This window comes from Diorhabda sublineata, chromosome X (assembly GCF_026230105.1).
Source record: "Diorhabda sublineata isolate icDioSubl1.1 chromosome X, icDioSubl1.1, whole genome shotgun sequence".
NCBI lineage: Eukaryota > Metazoa > Arthropoda > Insecta > Coleoptera > Chrysomelidae > Diorhabda > Diorhabda sublineata.
Window position 1 is genome coordinate 4,230,811 of NC_079485.1, and position 24,076 is coordinate 4,254,886.

General features: G+C 31.9%; 1 protein-coding gene across 2 annotated transcripts in view; it reads left to right on the forward strand.

Moving 5' to 3' along the window:
• Positions 1-3,092: 3,092 nt before the first annotated feature.
• The window catches only part of LOC130450907 (insulin-like growth factor-binding protein complex acid labile subunit), a 220,711-nt gene continuing 199,727 nt past the window's right edge, over positions 3,093-24,076 (forward strand). For both annotated transcript variants that reach the window (XM_056789619.1, XM_056789621.1), the window contains exon 1: positions 3,093-3,113. In XM_056789619.1, the coding sequence (XP_056645597.1) occupies positions 3,108-3,113 (6 nt within the window). In that variant the 5' untranslated portion in view covers positions 3,093-3,107. The remainder of the gene's footprint in view (positions 3,114-24,076) is intronic.

A 24,076-nucleotide genomic window follows, 5' to 3' on the forward strand; every position in this document is an offset into this window, starting at 1 on the left:
TATTTTATCTTGTGTGATTTTCAATTCACATTTGAATAGCGTTAAGACCGATAAAATAAATGATAAAATAAAAGAACAAAAGGGTGCCTTTAGTTGTAATACAAAATAATCTGTGATATATCAGTAAATTCCTTGTAGTTTTATAAACGAGTGAGCTGTAATATCCAAAATTTCGAGGTGTGGACAAATATTCCAAAAAAGATTTTCTATTTGCTTACGTGTGAATTTCAAAGTAAGTATCAAGTTCATCTTTTCAAGTAATTCGTCCCCAAATGCTAGCCCGTTGCTAAACTCTTTCTAAACGCAACGCTTGTATGTTATAAGCGAGAGAGAATCGCGGCGAATTCGCCCTTTCTATACACGGTCTTGGGCTGGTATTGTCTTCTTTTATATCAGAAATTTCACTTCTTAAACATATGAAACATTTACAACCATGGATGCTAGTCTAAGGGTCGAGTTTGCTGAAAATTTAGTACAATAAACAAGATTTGATAACTACTCAAACTTACTTTATATACCGAGTGTCCCAATAAGAATGGCTCTCGGCCATATCTCGGGAACCGTTTATAGTACAGTTTCGAGAAAAAAATATTTATAACAAAAGTGACCTCTAGAAAAACCTGGAAATTATTTACAGAGTTTAAGTCCACCGCTAGAGGGCGTAATTAAATACCAAAAATTATAAAATGAATAATTTACAAATTTTGCCTAATTAAGATTCATTTAAACTAGTATTATCGTATTCTTGAAGAAATTCAGCGTATATTTGATTTATATATTATTTATATATTATAATAAGAGGTGGGACGGGAACTTTATTATGAAAAAACGCCTGTAAGACCAGTTCTACTCAACCTATCTATACAAACTTAGTCTTTTTGAAGAGAACTCTTTTCTACCAATGTAAGAGTTATAATTTAGAAGCAACCTAATGAGTAACGTATACGCTAGAGGGCGCTATTTATTTATTGCTTATAAATATTGCTTTATAATGCTTACCCTGATAGGTGGATAGGACGTGGAGGCCTATTTTTTTACCAGCCAGGTTACCAGACTTAACCGTCTTAGATTTCTATCCCTTGTTTGTGCCATTAGACCCACTACTAGAGATAACATGATCGAGAGAATACGAAACGCCATTCAGAGTATTTCGAGAGCAGAAAATGAGACTGCTGTTCAATCGACTCTTCAAAGAATAAACGCTTGTATCGAAAATGATGGGCGACAATTTGAACATTTAGGTCGTCACTAGCGAGGAACCTGAAGTTATATTTCCATTTTAACTTCCATAACGCAGTTTCGCGGTGACAGCATAAGTAATATTGACATAATAATTGGAACTATTATTATTAGAACAAGGAAAGACAATTTTGAGGAGTCAAAAAATATTAAAATCCGTTCAGTCAACCCGGAGTAATTTATGTTTAAAGGAAAATGCTCAAAATTTACACATTTCCTAGGATATCTCGTAATACGAAAAAGATATCGACATGCGGTTTTCGCTATTCTGTTGCTAATTTGGTCTACTTTTATATCCCTTAATTAAAACTGCATGTTTCCATCTAACATTTTTCAAGGATAGCGAGATTTAAAAAAATAAATAAATAGCGCCCTGTAGCGTATGCGTTACTCATTAGGTTGTTTCGAAATTATAACTCTTACATTGGTAGAAAGGAGCTCTCTTCAAAAAGACTAAGTTTGCATAGATAGGTTGAGTAGAACTGGACTTACAGGCGTTTTTTCATAATAAAGCTCCCGCTTCACCCAACCTCTTATTTGAAGAGATGGAACTTGTAAAATCAAATAAACGCTGAATTTCTTGAAGAATACGATAATCATAGTTTAAATGCATCTTAATTAGGCAAAATTTGTGAATTATACATTTTATAATTTTTGGTATTTAATTACGCCCTCTGGCGGTGAACCTACAGCTCTGTAAATAATTTTCAGGTTTTTCTCGAGGTCACTCTTGTTATAATTTTTTTTTTTTTCGAAGCTGTACTATAGACGGTTCTCGAGATATGGCCGAGAGCCATTCTTATTGAGACACCCGATACATAAATACCAAATAAAACACAAAGCTATATACAAGACGAAAAACTAAACTCGCGCGTGCTGAATCTGATTGTTTCACTGGCCCGAGACAAAATGAATTTCTACTCGATTGAAAACGTCTCGCCTGGTTTCTTGTAAATATGTAACAATGAGAAGGTAGAGGTATTCAGTTATATTGGTTTATTCTAAACCGTGTACCAGGTATATCGGAGAGGATTTATTTAACGGTATGCTATAAGGACATCAAGGAGATGTACCTTTAGAATTCCCAAAAGAAGGGTGCTTGCAATTTCCGGGGTCGAAAGATTATTGTTTTCTTGAAGAAGTTGTTAGGAGAAATGTGTACCTGGCGTGATCACCACATAGATGAAATCGGTGATTCTTTAGAAGACTGCCACCTCGACTGTTTCCATTTTATATCGAAAACGCTGGAAATGTCAAAAAAGAAAATTTCTTATGTCGAGCTAAACAGTCTACTTTAAAAAGGTTCCCATCAATCTCCAGTATTTGTTGGCGTAAACTAAAGTGGATTTCACATTTTGTAGAGAGTCTCTTATTATTATTCTCAATAACTACTGTTAAACTTTGTTTAATTTTTATAATGCCAATTTCATTTTGTTTTATCCGCTTTTTTTAAGTTGAAATATGCTATTCCAAAATGATTTCTACAAAAACAGCTCTAATTTTGAAATAGCTTTTGAAACATGTACCGAAAACTGAGAAACTATTAAGTCTACTTCTTATTATTAACAATCATTAATCAGTTGAGTATTGAAATTTTTCGAAATATAATACTGGTAAAGTGATTCTGCATTCATACAGTTATGCTGTGCTAACAACAGGAGTTCACTATATCAATAATCATTTCAACAAGATTTGAAGAAGGCAATAGTTTCTTTAAAAATGGCACGATAAGCTTTCTAGACTAAGAAGTAGCTATAATTGGAAACGCAATTACTCACACTACATTTCATTTATATTCTGCTGGTTTTGCTATTAATAATTCTCCCTTCTTTGTTTCAGATGATATAATGGGCTACCCTACCCGCAAAATGAAAGTAAGTAGGCAATAATAACTCCCAATATTCGGCAAAGTGAAAATCGAGCTGCGGATAGCTGAAGAGTGAGTGTGCCTAGACCCTTAGGGCATCACTATAAGAACCCCTCATTTCTCTCCCTTATTTACTAAATATTATATGAATACCGACCGAGCTTACAGTTCTTTTTTAATTATATGGTATCACAAAGAGCGGGAACATTCCAGTGACGGACTTAAATTAGAAATATCGTAATTATTAGAGTATTTCACATAGGGTTTGGAAAAATATTTAATTTTAACAACTATCCAATGTTAATGAATTTTTAGTCCTACAAAATGTGATAATGGTACATGAATGCAACTTATATATGTATTACAACCTCATGTGTTGAGACAAGCAATAACAAGTTTGAACACGGCTTGATAGTATACTACTATAGTTTCTTTACTTTAATCACGTTCAAGGTATACCGCATTAAATTTTGTTTCAAACTGTGTGATCCCGAGACAAAAATTCAGTTTTAATTGGAAAACCAGTGACTCAAGTAAAGTCATCGTATTGTTTTCTTCATCAGTGCATAGATCGATGAGATTTCGTTCCAAGGAGAACAAGTGCAAACTCCGAATTTTACAAGGCAGTACTGGAATTTTCAACGTTTGGATAAGTTCATTGAGTTACTTTGAAGTAGAATCATTCAAATTTCATATTAGATACCGTTTCACTTTGTGGTTAACTTACTTAAATATTATAATGCGCTAGTCTTAGTTTCGAGGGTAGTGGAGAGGTAGCACAAAAAACAAAGTTGGATAACTTAAACTTACTATAATATATCAAAAAACTATATACACAAAAACATATATATATCGAAAGATTAAAATAAGATTGGGAAACAGCGCAACTTCACTGAGATCTCGACGCTCGAGATCTGATCGCTTCGCGGTCTCGAGAGAAAATTAATTTCTCCATGATTCCAAAAGCCTCGCCTGGATTCGTGTAAGTACGGAACAAAGAACAGGTAAGAGGTTTTTACGTTTTTCCCAAAGTCAGGTATATAAGGGAAGGTTACTTGGAATTTCCTCGGTCAGGTATCGGTCAGTCAGGTGTGGATGGATTATCGTTTTAAAAAACGAGGCAATTTGTTGTTGAAATGTCTACCAGTATTAAGAAATTAGAAATTTGAAATATTTTTTATAATTCTAATATTTTCTTTTAATTTAAAGTAATTGTTTTTTCACGCTCAATTTCATGGTCCAGATCATAAGCCATTTTCTATGACTTTACGAATTCTTACATTATAATATGGGTAGTGTAGGTGTTTATTATGAAATATATATTTGAAATCCCATTTTTTGTTTGTTCCATTGTATTTCAGTTTCCTTGACATTTTTATCAATTATTTGGTAGAAATAATTATTAAAAACCTACTCGTATTCAAACATATTTATTATAATTAGAAGTTCAAACATAGCGTATCAAAATGATAAATTCTTTTTTGGATAACTATATTACTTAATAAAATTTCAATAGTTGATTAATAAGAGTGCTATCGATACGAATCGATATCGATTAATTTACCAGAATTTTAATTATCTGATTGAGTACCTGACAAGTTTTATAAATTTTCAATAAACTATGCCATGCCTGAACTTACTTATATGGATAATTTATTTCATAAATTATGTTGTTTGAACAATATATTTATTGATAGAGTAAATAATTTATGGCAAGTGTTCCAAAAAAATCGAATCATTAAACGATGGACTATACTGAACAAATTTTATCATTTATTTGACTCATACAGTTAATTGACTATAATTTACTGAATGTTGTTGTATGAAGGCTACAGAAACCACAGAATTTATGATATGTTTGTTTTCGACTCCAATCACGCACAAGATTGTGAATGTAATTTGAATGTAGGATTAAAAATTTAGTATTTTGTTTTGTAATAAATATATTGATATTCACACAGACTTTCATTTGGAAATATTATACAAAATATACAGCGCGTACATATCGGCAGGGTGCCCGACGAAAACAACATCTGATAGTTGCAAAAAGCATTCTTGGCAATAGTATGTATGTCGATATGTATAAATAATTTGAAAATTGATATGAATTACAAAATACTGTTATCTAAAAGATATTTTTTAAATACCTGTCAGCTGGAACAAATCAAATGTAAACAAATGTGATACAAGACCAATAAAAATTGTTATGGTTGTATACCACTATTATTGAAGATGGTAGTGTGATAAAAAGTGTTGAATGTCCGAGGAAGTACAAAGACTGATTGGTAGTAGAATGGAAAAACAAGTGTTGCAATGATATGTGCTTGTCTTTTGAAAATATTGAAATGGAATTGACAAGAAGCCATCCTCACTTAAATTTCACTATTTTCACTAATTAAATTTGAGTATTCTTTATGTCGACCCAAAAAACACGAGAATGTGGGCACAACCAGAGCTTTACGCTTGAAACGCTACTAGATGGAAAGAGACATTGGAAATTGGAACATGTATATTGGAAGTGTCCCGTAATAAATATATTTTACATAACTACTAGCATCATCCATGTAAAGTACGTCTCATACGAAGGTTGGATTAAGACGGCGTCTATGGATTGAATTCTGTGATTACAAGAATATCTGCGATAATAATAATATAAGTCGTAATTTATATTATTTTTGATGGAGCAACATGTTATATTATGTTAGAACCCAACATTGCATGCCAAAATGCCGTACGCAAACACCACAACATTATATTTTTTTTGAGAAAAAATTGAAACGAAAAATGTATCTGAACCACCTGCAAAATACATCAACTCCTGATCTAGCTAATTTTTTTCTGATAACTAAAAAACCCTAATTCAGATCACATATTATACTAGCGCACCGCCCCATTTCTCTATAACTGTGTATCAAATTTAATAGAGAATATTCTCACATCAATGAGTCGTATGAAGGAAAACAGTGAAATGGAAATATAGTTATTTCAAACAATCAGCTCACACTAAACATGACAGTATATATGATGAAAATGCAAAAAAATTTACTTCAACTTCTTTGTCGTTGTAATTATATTTTCTTTGAATAATATATTTTTTTCCATGTGTTTTAATGCAGCTTATTCTTGCTGTTGTGAAATTTGGTCTATTTTAGTTTGTTCTTATTTATATTAATTATCTTAATATCACTTGTCCTACCAACCCTATAACAAATTCAAAACAGATGTTGTCATTTTTATATCTAATCTTCAGAATCACCAGCCATTTCACCTACCTACGCTCAGAATATTTTTTAGATACAGTCCTGTTTAGTAGAGAAGTTAGACTGAGAGGGTGCCCCGAAAACCTTGAGGAGAAAAAATATAAAAGGGGATAAGTCTACATCATATGGGGAGACGAAGAGTAAATGGCGACTACCGATTTTGTAAAACACGAGTTAACTTTCAAAAGGCTTTTAATTTCCCACTAGGGGAATCCATGCAATCAGAGAATATTGACGCATTCTATTTTCAATTAAAAAGGAGTATTTAACATCGAGTACTGGATTTTCTATTTTGGCTACTTAGGAAAGTTGTAAAAAGCTTAAAAACAGCTTTTCTATACGATACGGATTTTTAGGGAGTTTCGGCTAAATTTTGACCACAGCAAATACAAACTTTTGTCATAATACTTTCAACAAACATCTTGTGGCGATTAGAGCTTCTGCTATGTGACAATATAATTAACAATACAGTAAAAGTTGAAACAAAATTAGTAAATTTTTGACAGTAAAGCTAAGAGAAATTAGAAACACCACCAAAGATAAATCAGGAAATAGAAAAAATTTTGAAATTCTACTATACTGTAATAGTCATAAAACAAAAGGATATGATATAATGGTATGAAAAGATGTTAAGAAAATGTTTTATCAATAGAGACCAACCAATGAAACATCAGAAAATAATAGAAAAATATATGTAGAAACGATTGGCCAATCAACTTAATAAATGGTCTCAAATAGTTCATCTGAATAGCTATATTTTTAAGGGGTAGCTTGCTAGAACAATTGATTCTTGATGTATCTTCATCAATTCTAAATAAATTCATACAAAAACATATGAATAATCGCTATTGTTGGTAATTTATAAACTTTGTTAGTCATACTGTTTTAAATAAAAATGGGGTAGTACTTTCATTTTATCACTTTGCTTATATGGAATCTATGCGGATTCCTGTTTAGTTTTCAGGTATAACAATAAGAAAACAAAATTCTATGATCAAAACATGCTTCATGGTTTATCAAAATATTCTCAATTAATAATAGTTTCCTTTTTCGTGGATCGGAGGAGCTTCTTCTGGTGTTGAAAGTCGTTGACCACGTATTTTCTTGTCTAAACAAAAAGAAACCATCTTATGCTATATTGAGGCTCTAGGATCCATCAATTTGATATTCTGACTTTAATTGTTTAATAATCAGTGTGAGGGATACACTGTTATGATTAAAAATGATTCCCCGAATTTCTGACATTTCCGAATTTATCCATTGACTTCTAGCGAACAAATAATTATAAACCATTCGTTGTTAACCTTCTTAGGTTGCTCTGACACCACTTGATCAGTAATCCAAGAGAAGATATGCTTCTTCTTGGACCAACTTTTGTTGGATGTGGTTCATACTTGCTTCGGGACATATGCATGTACGTGTGATCCGTTATTTTTCCAGTTTTGATGTAGCTTTAGCTATTTTTTCAATATTCAATTACAGCAATGGACGGGAACCTTTTTTGACCACAGATCAAGTTATGCCAGATTAAAATGGAACCCATTTCTTCACGGTTGAATGTTAGTAATATTAATACCAAAATATGCATCCATCTTACGTGACATATAATGATTTCGTTTAATCAGTTCATGCACAGCATCGATGTTTGCATGCACAATGTCAAATTTTCAACAGCCTTCATGGATTACATACTTCAAACAACACTTATAAGGTTGTATTCAACATTTCAAAGTTCACACTGAAAATGTCAATGATCTTCAGTCTTGGTACAACCTAAACTATAAATAGCATCCTTCTTAGGCTATTTGTTACATCGAGTCCCTATAATATTTTACAGAGGTTGTCTCAAAAGTAATGTCGGTTATCATATGTGCAAATTCTTACATCTCGATTTAAATATATCTTCTAGTTCAATGAAAAGTACACGTTTTACACGAATTAATCGTTTTAATAGTGAAGTTTTAACGCTTGACGTACGTTCGCGGTCAGGTCGTCCACACGCGTGGGATATTGAAGATACAAGGGAAGTAGCAGAAAACCAGCCTAGAACCAGCATTAGCCGATCAACGGACTCTCTTCAAAATTATTAGCTAAGATCTATAAAAGTTATCGAATAATGCTACACAAATTTATTGTTATATCAAATAATACGTCGATTCGAGCGAAAAATCTTGTTGTGTTGTGTCTGTTGGATCTATTAGTCATAGTGTATTTATTCCAGATTTTCGAGCTGTCAACGCCTAGGTATATGGTAGATAGCTGATGTGAATGTATGGGATTTTATCAAAACAATATATCTAGGTTAAGTTAACATAAAACGTCTTCTCTTACAACAAGACAATGCTAGATCACATACTACAAAAGTTACGTGGAATAAAATTGAAGAACTTAGTGGTACTGAACTCCTTCCACATACAGCATTTAGATCCTTGCACCGTCAGCTTTTTATCGAAATAATATTATACTAAATTATGAGCGGGTTAATCAATACCTTATCTATGAATTTTACCAGTCTCATAAAATATATAACATTTTTTTTCTTCCTTCTTTTGGTAACGTTATAATGAAAATAATAACTGTGAAAGCATTCGAATTATTAGTCCTAATCCATATTTATAAAGATTCCTACATTATTGACTTCGACTTTTGATATCCGATTCACCCTCTAATTATTTTCTATTTATTACAGACCCAATGTATGTAAATGCAAACTTAATACTGTCAAAATACAATCAACCCTTAGTAAGACGTCACACGTTAAACCCATATCTACATCTAAAAATATATAGTTTTAATTGTATAATTGCGGCTGTGGCAGTAATTCCAGGCCAATGTTAAAGGGGAGGAATGAAATATGCATGTTGCAGGGTAGAGCACCCTTAACAGGGAAGGGCGACAATGTTTCACGCATATGGTAAAGGGTTGTCATCTGGGTTATTTCTGATCAGATGTTGATCATTATCACAATGGGATACGAGCCCTTCCTACAGATGATGTTTTCGAATAAATTATACGGTGTCAGTTCCTGAAAGAGCTAATGGAAATTTGAGGTTAATGCGTTGGAAATAATACCGAATTTACAGTTGTAATTTATCGTGTATATACGGGGATCTATTTTTGTTATGTTAACAATTTATACAGATTTGTTTTGTAACGAAATATAACTTGTTCCTACAAATATGAATAACGATTTTTCCAAATACATATTTTAAAACTAATTCCAAATATGTCTGACTTAGACATTTTCTTCGCCACTCTCGATTCTGACATTTTTTCTAATTATTTTCTGGATATTATGATTTTGCTAATTTCTTGTTCATCATACAGTCTCCTACTTTTCTGGTATATCCTTCTTCTCAATATGCCTCCCTCCTTTTTCCCTCCTTTATATTTTTCTTACGAATTTATATAACTAGTTCTCGTCCGCTTTATTAAGTATTTACGTTTTGCTTGCATATAATACTGTCGGTTTGAAAACTGTCTGATAAAGATGTAGCTTAGTTTGTGGAAAATGTTGGAGATTAGTATCCTGTTTATTGTTTCTGCCTGTTTTTTCCTCGAGTTAACCTTGCTTCTTTGTTCTCGCCATTGTCTTTGATAAGTCTTCCAATATGGATGTTACTGTTGCTCGAAATCAATTATCTTTTGTATATGTAATTTCACTGTTGGATTTATCTTATTTTTATGGGTTTTGGGATATGCCATTTTCATGAACTTGGATTTCTCCTCGATTACTTTTAGGTTAGCTATTTCTGCCATATCCATGAAAGCCCTTCACGCACTTTTCAATTCCTTTTCACTTGTTTATAAAATAACCACACTATCTGCATATGCTAGCAACTGTGTTGTTTTTGTTTTTAGTGTTCCTGTGGTGTTGATTCCGTTTCTTCTATTTAAATTTACCATCGTTGAAGAGCAACATTGAAAAAATAGTTTAAATTAATTCCATGTTTATTTACAATTGGAACGCATTAATTTTCAGACGAAGTTGGTGCATAACAGGTTGGTAGACACACACATAATATTTTAGTCTGTTTAATATCATTTATCACATCGTCTTATTATATCTTGGATCTTGCGTAATATACACACATACTTAAATACTAGTCGTAGATACAACACGAATCTGATTAATTACAATAACCATTGTCAGATAAAAATAGTCCGAAGTGGTCCTATGATATAAAATATTAAAACTTAAGAGATTGGTCATGACCAACAAAATTCCAGTTAATCATTTTTATTGACGGTTATGAACAAATTGGTGAATATAGAAGTTTAATGGATGTAATATATACATATCTATCGATTGAATTTTTTTGAGGATATATTTTCAATATACATCCGTCTACACATTTTTAAAAAGTCTTACTTACTTACTAATTTCAAGGTTATTCTCATCCATAATATAATAAGTCGTTTTTGCAACATGAGTATTGGGCATCTATGTCACTAGCCTCTTTATTTTACACGCGTATGTTTTAAGAAAAAAAAAAGAAAAAAAATATGCAGTTTTTATATTGCTCACTTTTCTCACACATGATTTAGCCCTTTCAAACTAAAGTAGGTCGCAAACTTCTTTTCAGAATGTAATTCCTGAGAAAATACACTATAAATAGGAAATAGGTATACCGATATATGCAACGTCAATACTTAATGTTGACAAGTAAAGATTGGTCGATCAATCTTCGTGATTTTTTTTCCTGTTTCATTTTCCGGGCGTGGAAACGCTCGTTTCAGATGAAGTTTTGCATTTCCTACGTTTATAAGGGGTACAACGAGACCATTGATGAATGCCCAACCTGACACGAACCCTCTTAACGATCTGAACAACTTTTAATGTCAAGAACGTCTCAAATAGCCACTTTGGGATTCACAAAAAGTTTGTTCTAAAATACGCAATTTATCCAAAAAACTGCAGGGCATTAGAATTCCATTAGAACCATCATATTATTGATAATGGAAATATTGTTTGTGGTAAGCCGGTAAGCCACGAATCAATTTAAATTGAACAGAATTTTCACCCTTACACAACATTGGATTGATTAATAGAGATCTAATTGTTTTGTTGATATCTGAAACAATCTACTGAAATGAAACAATAGAAATGTTTTCTTCTCAGTCGATCTGCTTAATCAAAAAATAGTGTATTATTATTCTACATATCAAGACCGACATGTTTCTCACAACATACAGTCACTTATGCCAATCTGCAGTGTGTAAATTCTATATTATTTATATGGTGTTGCATGCATATGATAGTTCGACATTTGAAGCATCTTGTTGAATGCCTTTTGTTCTATAACACTGAGCACGAATCTATTTAATGGTCTCTTGTCAGTATTATATTAGCGTGAGACTGGTATTTTCAACATATTCGCGATTTTAACTCTTATTTCTTTTGTAACTTGTTGGTTTCTAGTCCACTTACAAAGTAGTAATGAATAAGTTGTTCGAACAATGCGTTCTACCCGTGATAATATACGGTGCAGTAACTCTAACCTTAACAAAAGCTACTATTAATAAAATCTAGGTAATGCAGCGAAGAATGGAACAAGCAATGCAAGGTGTACCTCTAAGGGACAGAGTGATAAATATAACATTACGCAAGAAGACATATTTAACGGATTTGTTATTGGCTGGCTTGATGTGGAACTGGGCGGGCCATGTGGACAGAAAAACAAAAAATCGTGCATCAAAAGAATTATTGAGTGGAGCCCAAAGAAGAAATAGAAGACGCCCACCGACACGCTGGTCTGACGATATTAAGAGGATGGTTTCCAGTTGGCTAACAGTTACTGGGGACCGTGCTCAGTGGCAAATATTAAAGAAAGTCTATATACAGAAGTGAACGTGACTAGCTGTTTGATGATGGTAATGATGAATTAATAACTATTTCTCTATGTTTTTCGTGTATAAGTTTTGGGGTAGGGTTCTCTTATTGTACAATTCTGGTCCAATCTTTACACATATTTTTGTAGAGCTATAGAACTAAATGATTCTTGTTATTTGAGAATCTAGATCAGTGTCAATTGTATAATGCACCAAATATACACCCTACAGAAATGATCGCATCATTATTTTTTGAATATTTTAAATGTGTTGCGTGTTTTTCGAACTTTATTATTATTACGAATTAGATCACCAATAGATACGCCTTTTGCAAAAAGTTTGATTTACTAAAACCTAGAAAATATCAGAAAAATTATACAAAACATCTATACAAAAAAATGAACGGTGCTCAAACTAAGACCAGCCAATGAATTTCTAATAGCGTGTGTTGCCGCCCCTCGCTCTAATTACAGCTTCCATTCGTCTTGTAAGGCTTTTAAACAGGTTCTGGAAGTATCCTTGCGGCATGTTTTCCCAGGCGTTACAAAGAACATTTTGAAGATCATCTAGTGTTGTTATTGGTGCCGGATGTTGCTGAATTTAGCCTCCTAGATGGTCCCAGACATGCTCTATTGGGTTAAGCTCCGTGCTACATGCAGGCCAATATACAGATTTTCCCAAAAAAGTAAAATTAAGTATTAAAAATATCCTAAAATACCAGTGATGCGATAATTTTTGTGGGGAATCAAAGCGACATTTTTTTAGGCACACAAAAGCCTGGAATTTGATCACCTGTAAAACCAAATATGATCTCTCGATTTTTGCTTGAAAAATTATCTCAGTTTTTCTCAACTTTCAAACTTAAGTAACCTCACCATTTTTCATCGCTCATATTAACACAATGGATGTGAAGCAATTATCTCCAATAACATTTCGGTTAGTATTCATAATAGGTAAAATTGATAAAACAATCAATAGAAATAAAACAATAAATCAATAGAAGCAAACGTTTTTAAATACACAATAGCTTAACAAAATTTAAAAAGTAGGGTTTAGGTTAAAAACAATCTTCAATACTTCTAGGAGACTAACAAAAGTGATTGAAAAAAATAATAGAATCCAGAAAGGTGTCATTTTTACAATTAAAAAAGTATCCATCATATTGCAATATTTCATAAGATGTACAAATTATTCTTTACAAAAATGATCTAATAAGGCGTAATTTTTTTTTTGAAAATTTTATATTTATTTTATAATAAACTGCATGCAATTAAATGCAACGAAATAGGCACTTTAAAAGAAAATTGTTGCAATTTAATGCATATAAAATAAATGTTTCAATCAGTAAACGATTTAATTTTAGCGTGCTACACGTTTCAACCCCAGAAATCCCCTAAACCATATTTTATTGCACTTCGTACTCGGTCATTATCTGTAATAACATTGCGTGCTACTTTCGTAGCCACCAGCTATCGGTATGAACGAGGAAGGATTTGTAGATACTTAATGTAATATAAAAAACGAAGTAAGACTTTTCAAACTATATCGCTTTGAGGTGGCTGTTATCGAGCGTATAAAACATTCAAATTCCTTTTATGGACTAAAATATATTTAACTTCTGATAAAAACAGGAAGGAATTGTTCTCTTGTAAATTCTTTAACATTCTCATTGTTTTAATTCAAGGTGCTTTTAGAACAATTATCGTCAAAGGTATATGTTTCTTAATAATTTCTTTTCCTAATTGATTATGATAGTATATAATTGATGTTATTGAATATTGTAAGAGGAACGATTAACAAATTCAATGTGAAAGTTTATGACACTCTCCTACATCAATATTTTAATACGATATCAAAAGAAATGTGTGGTGTAAGAGGTAAACCCCAGATTAACCCTAACTGAATTTCTGACTTATTCACCTCTTTGAAGATATAACTAAACAGAAGTTTCTACTAGCGGTACCCGATTATCTTATTGAAATAATCCCCCTTCATTGGTTTGGACGTGGTAGTGAATTTCAGTAGCCACCTCTGTCTCAAATTTAGTCTTCATCTTCATATCTGGAGTTATATTGAATCAATTTACTAAAAAAAAATATTCAATAAGCTCGGTATAACTTTTCACGTTTTAATGCTCTTCTCTGATGTGTAAATATTACGAAAATAGTCAAACATCATATTTGTATCCCGGAAATGCTCCACGACGCTTAAGGGCTGCTGCATAGTTCTCCCTGCTCTTCGCTCGTATCTTCTAAATTTTCCGGAAACCTATCCAGGTGACTAGCGAGGAAGAGAAGTTCTATGCTCATTTTGCACTCCATATTTTTTAATTATAATAGTCTTCTTTAAGTTCATTATAATTTTCATATTTTTTACTTCCTACGTTACAGAGCCAAAAGCTGACCAAACCTTTAGATCTAACGTAGTCATAGAACTTCTGAATTGAGTATCTTTCTTAAGTTGTCTAATTGGATCTTCATCAAAAATATCTAAATCTTTCCCATAGTAAGCTGAGTAAATTTCTAGCAAATGTGAGGAAAGCAGTTGCCGTCTTTATCTAGTGATTTAAAAGAATACACTTCGGGCTTCGTTTTGAACTGTCAATAATTAAACATTAGTATATGAGGAAAGAAATGTTTTCTTTCAGCTTGTTAAGAATTATTTAAATTTCTTAGGCGATCATCTTTCTCATTTTAGAAAAAGTATTTCAGCTCATTCGACATACATTAAAAATTAACATCATTTTGTGAGGAGTCTTTTGAATTATTCGATGGCTTTCGCCAAATACTTACTGCTCCATAATTTATAGCAAATATTTTTCCATGTTTCCGTAATCTGATATAACTCTGATTTTGCAAGAGCAGACTTCATACCCATTATTGTTAAAAAAAATTATTTATTGTTTCCAATTTTCTCTACATAATAATATAATAATACATAACTATTTTTTTCCTGAGGATTTCAGCTGGTTATTTTAATTAAATCAAGGGCACTAAACTCAAACTAACTCAAATACCAGAATTCGTACTTTTCACTCGAAACACTCACTGTGTATACAATAATCTGACCTAAATACAACTATTAACAACTTAAAACTAGTTTCCATCCTAATCTTCAAACGTAAAATCACACGCTGAGTCATCAATACTCGGGAATTCTGAGAGCTACTAAGGTATTTCTGGGTTGGCGATAATGAGGTTCCTAATAACGTAGAATGTTAACAGAATGGTGCGAAAGTGTATGTTGTCTGTAGGTTTTTCAGTTAAAATTCAAGTTTGGAAGGATCAATAAAGGATAAAATTATAAAGAATAATTTGCTGATTCTCGGAAATTAATTTTCAATAAAAAATAATGTGATATGGGAGGCGACAACAACATTCAAGAAATAGAGTTATTAAAAATTACGACGGAGGAAGATTTTGATATTAAAAAATACACGGTTCTTTCAGTAATTGACATTTTTAATGGCATACAATTTACATAGAATATTCATAAAAGAAACAAAAACACAAAATAAAAAATTCATAGATATCAATTGGTTTCTTATATATATTTTCAAAGTAGGATCTTTATGAAAGCCATTAAAATTAAAACGATTGAATGTTTTCCCAAACGTTAACTTGGGCACACCAGTATACCTCAGAAACAAAAATAAAGTCGAAATAATGGACTTTTATCGAGGAACCTTTATCCAAGAAAGCAAAAACTATGTTTTCGGCCAATAAGTATCTAATTGTTTTTGATTATTTAGAAAAAGATAAGTGGCCAATATTATGCTGATTTTCTGACACGTTTTGATGTCCAACTGAAAGAACGACCACATCTGTTCTATCACGACAATACGCCTGCACCTTCGCCCGCTATTGTTGCAGACAAATTAGCCGAATTACGTTAAGATTTATCACTCCTTTCGCAATATTTACATGGAAACTTATATAGCTAAGAGGAAAAACTCTGATTGAAAATGTCTTTCCCATAATACATCCTTTACAGTAAATAATATAAGAAATATAAAAAAAAACGTGAATATCTATAAGGTTCAATCCCCTAAAAGAGTTCAAGTGGCACATGTTTTTGACGGTCGTTCAATTCCCTACTACCTCAATTATGATTATTTCCGAAAAATGAAAACTTACAGAAGTGAAATATGTACGTTAATAAATTTGCTGATGATTTTATATCCTAGAATATTTATTTATATCTCAATATTTTATAAATAAACCGAATAATGTTTTAATGTATTTGTCTCCTTATTCAATATCACAGCCTTTCATATATTTTTTCAATTCAAAAAATTCTCCTCTACTTTCATTTCATTTCTTTTTGTTCTGAATACTGTGAGTGTAAATTAATTCAAAAGTTCAAACTGATAATAGTTATTTGCCTTCCTTTTACGAAAAATCCTTAGAACGGACTTAAAAACTGGATTTCAAGGGTTAACTGGATATTAGTCTGGATTTAGAAAGAACTCCAATTAAAGAGATTACCCAGCCTTCTGAAATGTTTTAGACCAGTCTCTAAAAACTGGAGTTTGTACTTTATACTGATAAACAAAATGTTACTGTTCTTTTGATCATTTTAATACAAATTATTTCTCGAAGAATCTTTTTAAAACCTTCTGAACGTCCTAGAACTGTAAAAATACTCAAATCCAACAAAAGTCGATGGGAAGTAATTTACTGAATACTGAAAAATAAAATATTTTTTTTATTTAATAGTTGCTACGATTCGATATAATTATTATATACAAAGTCAGTAGCTAGTTAATTCTATCCATAAAATGCAAATAGATGTAATGTATCACGTCTGCTTTTTTAACGATTGTTAACTGAAATTTGTAAATTGATCCTTGTTATGATTATTTGCATGTGTACAAGAAATAAACAATAAGCGTACAAGAAACAAACAATACGCTATCTGTACATTTATGCAGGATCTATAATCTGGAATCTATCTGTATGATGACTTCATAAATTGTGAGTTATATAACTATGAAAACTTTTGTAATATTTAATCATTTTGTTTGATAAATTGAATTTCTAATGAAAACTTTTTGTCTAAAATTATGCGTATTTTTTTGTAAAATAACCTTTGGTTTAGTGAAAAATTTTACAAAAAAATACGTTCTCTTTATGGGCTTTCGACATAAAGACGAAAAACATTAACTCATATACAAGAGCTTGTGGTAGGTACTATACATTCTTTTTGTCCTCTGAAAAATAAAATATTATCGTCACTTGAACCTCTTACCAGCATGAAGTTTTTAAACGATAGAAAGAAAAACTGTACCGCTCGATAAAATTTACGAGTACATTTTCGTATTCTTTTCGCAGTAATCCCACGGGACGAGAGGGGAATACAGTCTCCCTCAAGCTGTATATAAAATATTAAGCAACCCTTGTATGCTCATTACATACAGACTACGGAAGGGAATATAAATAATATTGATGTAAATGGTATGTGATGGAAAAGATACGAAATACTTTATGGAAATCCACTCGTAAAACAGTATAATCGAAAGGATAATTTTGTGAGAAATCCGAATATTTCAAAGAAGTGGGCAAGAAAGAAATGCTTTTAGGCATCTGGAGCGAATTTTATTTGTATTAGAACGATATGCACAAAACATAAACATGGAAAACGAAAAGAAAAATTCTAAAATGTATCTGGATTGTCACTCCGAACATATACTGAAAGTTTTAAAAAAGATAAACTAAATATAAATTCGGTTGTAAACAGAATAATAGTGGGTGAATGTTAATATATTGTTACAATATGTTTCACTTTCTTTATAGGTATCATTTCCATCTAAAAGTTCAACACATCAATAACTTATGATATAGCTGCTGTTCAATTCTAGAAATGTTCTCCATTATTTTCTAAACAATGATAAATTCTGCTCTCCAACGTCTCTCTAACATCTACCTGCAGCTTAGTACATACTTCTTTTCGACATTTTGAGAGGGGGTTCTATAATAAACCATTCATTATAGATGCTTCGAAATCTCTGAACCCGGGTTATAGTTTCCGAAATGTCGTTTTGTCCTTCCGTGATGTGATGGACTGTTCGCAACGAAACCAGTACTACAAGAAATGACATCTAAGTCCAGGTTGATTCCAAATAGGATCAAGTTTCTGCTTATTGAATATTTTAATTTAAGTCTATGCCACAGGAAATGCTGTTCTTTTTGTGATGAATTATTTACAATTAGAATTTTCAACTAAATCATGCTGTTTTGGTATTTCATTCTACAGTATATATAAAGTGTTTTCGAAGCCTGAAACTTTGGTACAGTTATGGCCAGACAAGCTGCAAAGAGTAGTCTAGTATTTATGTGTAGGTTTGATTCAACTCAACTTTTTATTCGATATTTTTTTGGAGTTTGTGTCTGCTCCTACCAGAAAATTTTTGTTAAAACCAATATACGAACTGTCCCCCTGTGACATGGCTTTGAATATGGTGGTGCGTTGTCCAATTTATATCTCGTATATTGAATATGATATACCCATTAGAAAACATCCAGAATCTATAAGATACTATCTATTGAAATATATCAATAACAAAATCTCGATTGTGATGGCGTACATAAATTGTTAAATTGTACTCTAGATAACTTTGTTTATTCGCTAGTTTATTCATAAATATAGACGTAGTAACATAACAAATAATTCATTTGAATAATTTTTGATAGAAATATCGTTTATACCATGTGCACGCACCTTATCGTCTCGTTGAATTTTATCCGGCAGTTTTTTTAGTTCAGATATCCGAGCTGAAATATGTGGCGGTAAACGTTCAAAAAACTTACATAAATAACAACGAATAGGTTTTTTATTTGACAAGTTAAAGCCGCTAGTGCGACATATCAGAACATAAAATATTTATATTTCTAAATATATCTTGGAGTGAATTTGAGTAGAAAATTATGTATATGTCTAATTAAAACATATTTATTTTTATAGCGACACAGTGTTATTTTCCTGCAAAATAAAATGGAAACTCGCATTAGTGTTAGTGCCGGTATGTGTATTGCATTTATGCCGGTTAGAATTTCTTATAAGATCACGTCAAATTTTTTTTGCTATACTGTTTTGACCCAGTTTAATTGGGGTCAAAATTAATTTGTATCAATTCAATCAGGATCATTGCAATTTGGATGATTGTTTTAAAACATACATTCGTCGAAAATATTTGACAACAGAATCCTTAAAAAATGCGAACAAAGATACTCTCTTTAACTTTGAAAGTGTGTATGGATATTTTCCTGGAGAATCTAGAGACTGTTTTCATTTTTTCTCAAAGTTGGTAAACCTTCTACTAGTCCATTGATTTAAGTATTTTTTTCTGTTATTGATGAATAAGTAAACATAGTAAAGTTGGTAAAAATAACAAGTTACGGAAAATACCTTTTCGAGCTAAATAAGTATATAATAAGTAACAGAAGACAGTATGTCCATCAATAAAATAAGACGAAATGATGAAGATGAAGATTTTAAGTTTACTCAGATCAGAACAACAGGAGAGATGTAAATTTATCTAATAATTAGATCCATTTCAAATTACTGCAAACGCATGGTAAGTAGTTTCAATTTGAGATGAAACCGCATCATTTTGAGTTGAAAACTCTAATTTGGGATGACTTCCTTCTTCAAGTTGTATATCAGTGAACAAAACTTGAGATTCGGGAACAAACAATTTATGATTACGAAGCTATTAGTCTGGGAACCAAAAGCAGAGCTCTCCGTATTTTTAGAATTACCACCACAAGCAACGCATTGGAGAAACAAGTTAGGACAGTGGAGTTTCGATTCCATAATGATAGAGTTTGTATGGGATCATTATTCATCATTTCTAGATAGTGAAAAAGTATAAATATTGGTTATGCTAACCAACCTTTCATATTTGAAAAGCATACCATCTGTTTCTCTTTCGAGATCAAAAATATTATCAGCTCTTTAAATTTCTAACATAGGTGTTATTCAAACGAATGTAGAAAACTTGCAACTCTCAAAAAAGTATTTTTTATTTTCTTTTCATCTTTAACTATATTATTTGAAATTGAACAAGATATATTTCTCTACCAATCGATTTTATGAGCTCGTTAGGATAGTATTAACAGGCCTAAGAAACGATCAATATCTTGGTGTGCATTTTGAAATTTTTAACAACCCAAACATAATAAATCTTGATTAAGAACAGACTTTACCCGTATTTTAATTCATTCTGGAGAGCGCGTGATAAAGCACATTATATCATTATTTTTCATTGCTTTTAATTAATATAATTAGCAGTTACGGTCAGTGATATACAAGGTTCTTAAATTGAAGTAATATGTCTGTGAATAATTCGTGAATAGTAGAAAATATTTTAAGCTCTAAAAAGACGATTCAAACATATCGAAAGAACAAAGAACATTAATAAACATATAATAAGCATCGCGACAAAATATTAAACATTATGGAGATGACTGAAAGAGAATATCAGATATAATCTACAATGCTTCCTACAATTCATTATAGAAAATAGAGTGAATTTCAAATCACACAACTGTTTTCTTTAGTTGATATGACAATTACATTTGCCAGTTAGTTCTGATATCCGAGAAACTATGTTCGGCATATTCTAATCAAGCTAGTAATACACGACTCTGTGTTTAAATCAACCCTACAAACTTATTAACAATTTCCTATGAGGCATAAATTATATGCGGAAAGCAGAAATAATTAGAACACCTGACAGTGACTGCAAAATGCCACGGTATATAGCATATGATTTGTATTAAGCACACAAAATTAATTATGTTACATTTTCCAGATGATATTTTCCTGGTTTGCAAGCAAAAGTCATATCCTCCTCTTATGACCATTGGCGTTCACATAAGCAAATATGTGTATATATTTATGTATAAATTCGATGTTTCAATGGCTAGGGATTCATTTTTTTTACTCCTTTGATAAATTTTAGGGATTTCTAGTTTTCTTTGAAATTTGTAATTCTGAACTATTCTATGTATTCTATGAGTTAGAAGAAGTTTTAGACTTTCTCAATGACTCTGTTCAACATCACTATAGACAGTGTAACAGATTAGATAGATATGGAAAAGAAGTTATTTAAAAACAGTTCGCGATAATGAAAGGAAGATCATTCTGGGAGGATACCAACTCCAAAAACTGAAAGATTTCAAGAATGACGTAGCTAGTCAAAGCGGCAAATATAGGTACAGTTTCTGAGGAGTAAACAGCTGAGCACGAATACAAAGTTAAGGATAAACAGAACAGGAATTAGACCAATCATTCCATACGGAAGTGAAACCATGTGCCATCATTTTCATTTTACAGATTCACTTATGACTTTATTATATCACAGTGTTGTTGACCTAAAACATTATCCAATGTCTTGTCTCTGTGGTAAAAGAAAACTTTTTCATGAAGAAATCGCTGGGTACCTTCAAACATAAGTTTCTGAAACAGATAAAACAACTGTTTCTAATAATCCAAATCACGATTCTAATCTTAGATAACTCTAAAGAATAACCTCTATAAATTGTGTCGTCAAGATCTTAAAAATATTCGAATATCGCCATCGTAGTCTATCGGAACGTCAAAAATAATATCGGTTCTATAAGAATCTTGATAACTGGCTTCAGCGCAAAAGTTAAATTGGTTTAGTATAGTCTTTCAGTCGAAGTTAAATTTGAATGGGAAATGAGATAGCGGAGAGAAGAAAACGAAGGAAAAAAGAGCTGAATAACGATGACTATATCTATCACTGAATTATGAGCCTAACATTTATCAATCAATTCGTTCAGTCTCGTTTACTCATCCATTATCAATTCATCAGCATAAAAACAATCGGAATCGCGGATGGATTGATGATGACAACAAGGAATTATTTCTGAAATAATGTCTTTTGTATGAGATGCTAAAATTTAGGCCAGTTTGTATGGTCGTTTTAAAAAATATGTTTGTCAAACCTTAATCAATACCAATTAAATACCATAAGATGTATCAAAAAAAAAACTTGAACAGGACTGATTCCAATGGTAAAATGGCACCTAAAATGTAAACGTCAGTTTTATTTGCCACAAATTTCAATAAAATAAAAAGATGTTTTTTGTTTATCAGTCATTTGTACTCGACATGCCTCCTGTAAGGCGGCGGGCGGACAAATTTAGGTTGAAGAACCCGAACTGCAACTAAATGTTGCGAAAAATTAACCATACGCGACTTTGTAACGGCACAAGATTATCGATAAAAAAATTCTGAATAACGTAATAGAAGCAATCCGGCTTGCTTTGGCTATAACCATAAAAAAATCCCAGAAGCAGTCATCAAGTGTTTGTGGTATTAATCTAGAAAACCATGTTCCTCGCATGGTCAATTGTATGTTTCTATTGGAAAAACATTTGCTCTGTTTGTTTACGCGCCAGGTAATCAAAAATATCGTTTATCATAAAGTACGACAATAAAAATAAAACTTCATTTAGAATAAGTAAGAATAAAATGGAATATAATAAGTAGGTATCATAATTGGCCCAACGGCTCGAAGTTGATAGTTGTACTGGTTTGCATATTATAGAGTCATCATCATTATCAAGCCTTCCAATCCTGTGTGGATTATAGCTAAAGCTTTTGGCGCTTTAAATCCTTTTTTTGAAGTGGATTACTCCTCGTTTCCTAATTTTTATTTTCTTTGTAGTTTGTTTTGGCTGTTTTTGCTATTATTTTCCATTCTTTTCGGTTCCGGTATTTTGCTCTCCAGTTTTATATATTGAGTGCTCTTACGTCCTCCTCTATTTCGTTTCTCCAAGTTTTTCTCGGCCCACCCCTTCTCCTTGGCTACAATGGGATCTATTTCGTTATTCTTTCAATCATTTCAATTGGTTTTCTTCTCATTATGTGCCCGGCCCAATTGAGCCTTTGTGCTTTTATGTGTCTCACTATATTCTCCTTCCCGAGTTCTCTCTCTATTTCTTCGTTTTTCTTTCTCCTTCTTGTGTTATGTTTAGACCTGTTATAGTTCTCATTATATTTCTTTCGGTTCTTTTAAGTTCTTCTTCGTCTCTTTTGTTTATTACTGTTGTTTTCATTGTATATGTGAATACTGGTCTTATTAGGGTTTTTTACATCTTTATTTTGTTTCGTTTGGTTATTTTTGTTTTTTAGTAGGTTTTTGTTTCTTCCATAGGCTTGATATCCCTTTTGTATCCTTTCTTTATCGTCTCTCTGGTTGTTTGTCCCAACGTTATTCCTAGATAGTTAAAGGTCGATACTGCTTCAAAATTGTATTTGCTAGTTTTCAGTTGGTTTGATCTCTGTTCTAGTTTTCGTCCTATTTTCAAATATTTTGTTTTTTCTGCATTTATTTCCAGTCCGTAATTTCTTGCTTCTTCTTCTAATTTGTTGATCGATGCTATTAATTTGGTAATAGTAATCTCCAGTTTGTTCAACCCTTATCCGAATAATCTATCATGATTACTCCAAGGCAATCCCAATAAACTGAAGCAAGAACTTCTCCAGCAGATTTTTGGACACGAAACTTCTTAGGTCTTGGAGAACCAGAGTGTCGAAATTCCATCTATTGTTGCTTTGTTTTTGAATCATAGAAATGTACCCAAGTCTCATCCATAGTAACAATTCGGTTTAAAAAGTCTACATCGTTTTCAAATCGAGCACAGATCGAACGCGATGCTTCTACACTTGCAGGCTTTTGGGCAACAGTGAAATATTTGGGGATCCATTTTGCAGCAATTTTTCTCATATCCAAATTGACGTGAACTATATGATAAACGCGTTCGTATGAAATATTCAGTGCCTCAGATATCCGTTTTAGCCCAATTCGATAGTCTGATAAAACTGCATCGATATTTTCGGGGAC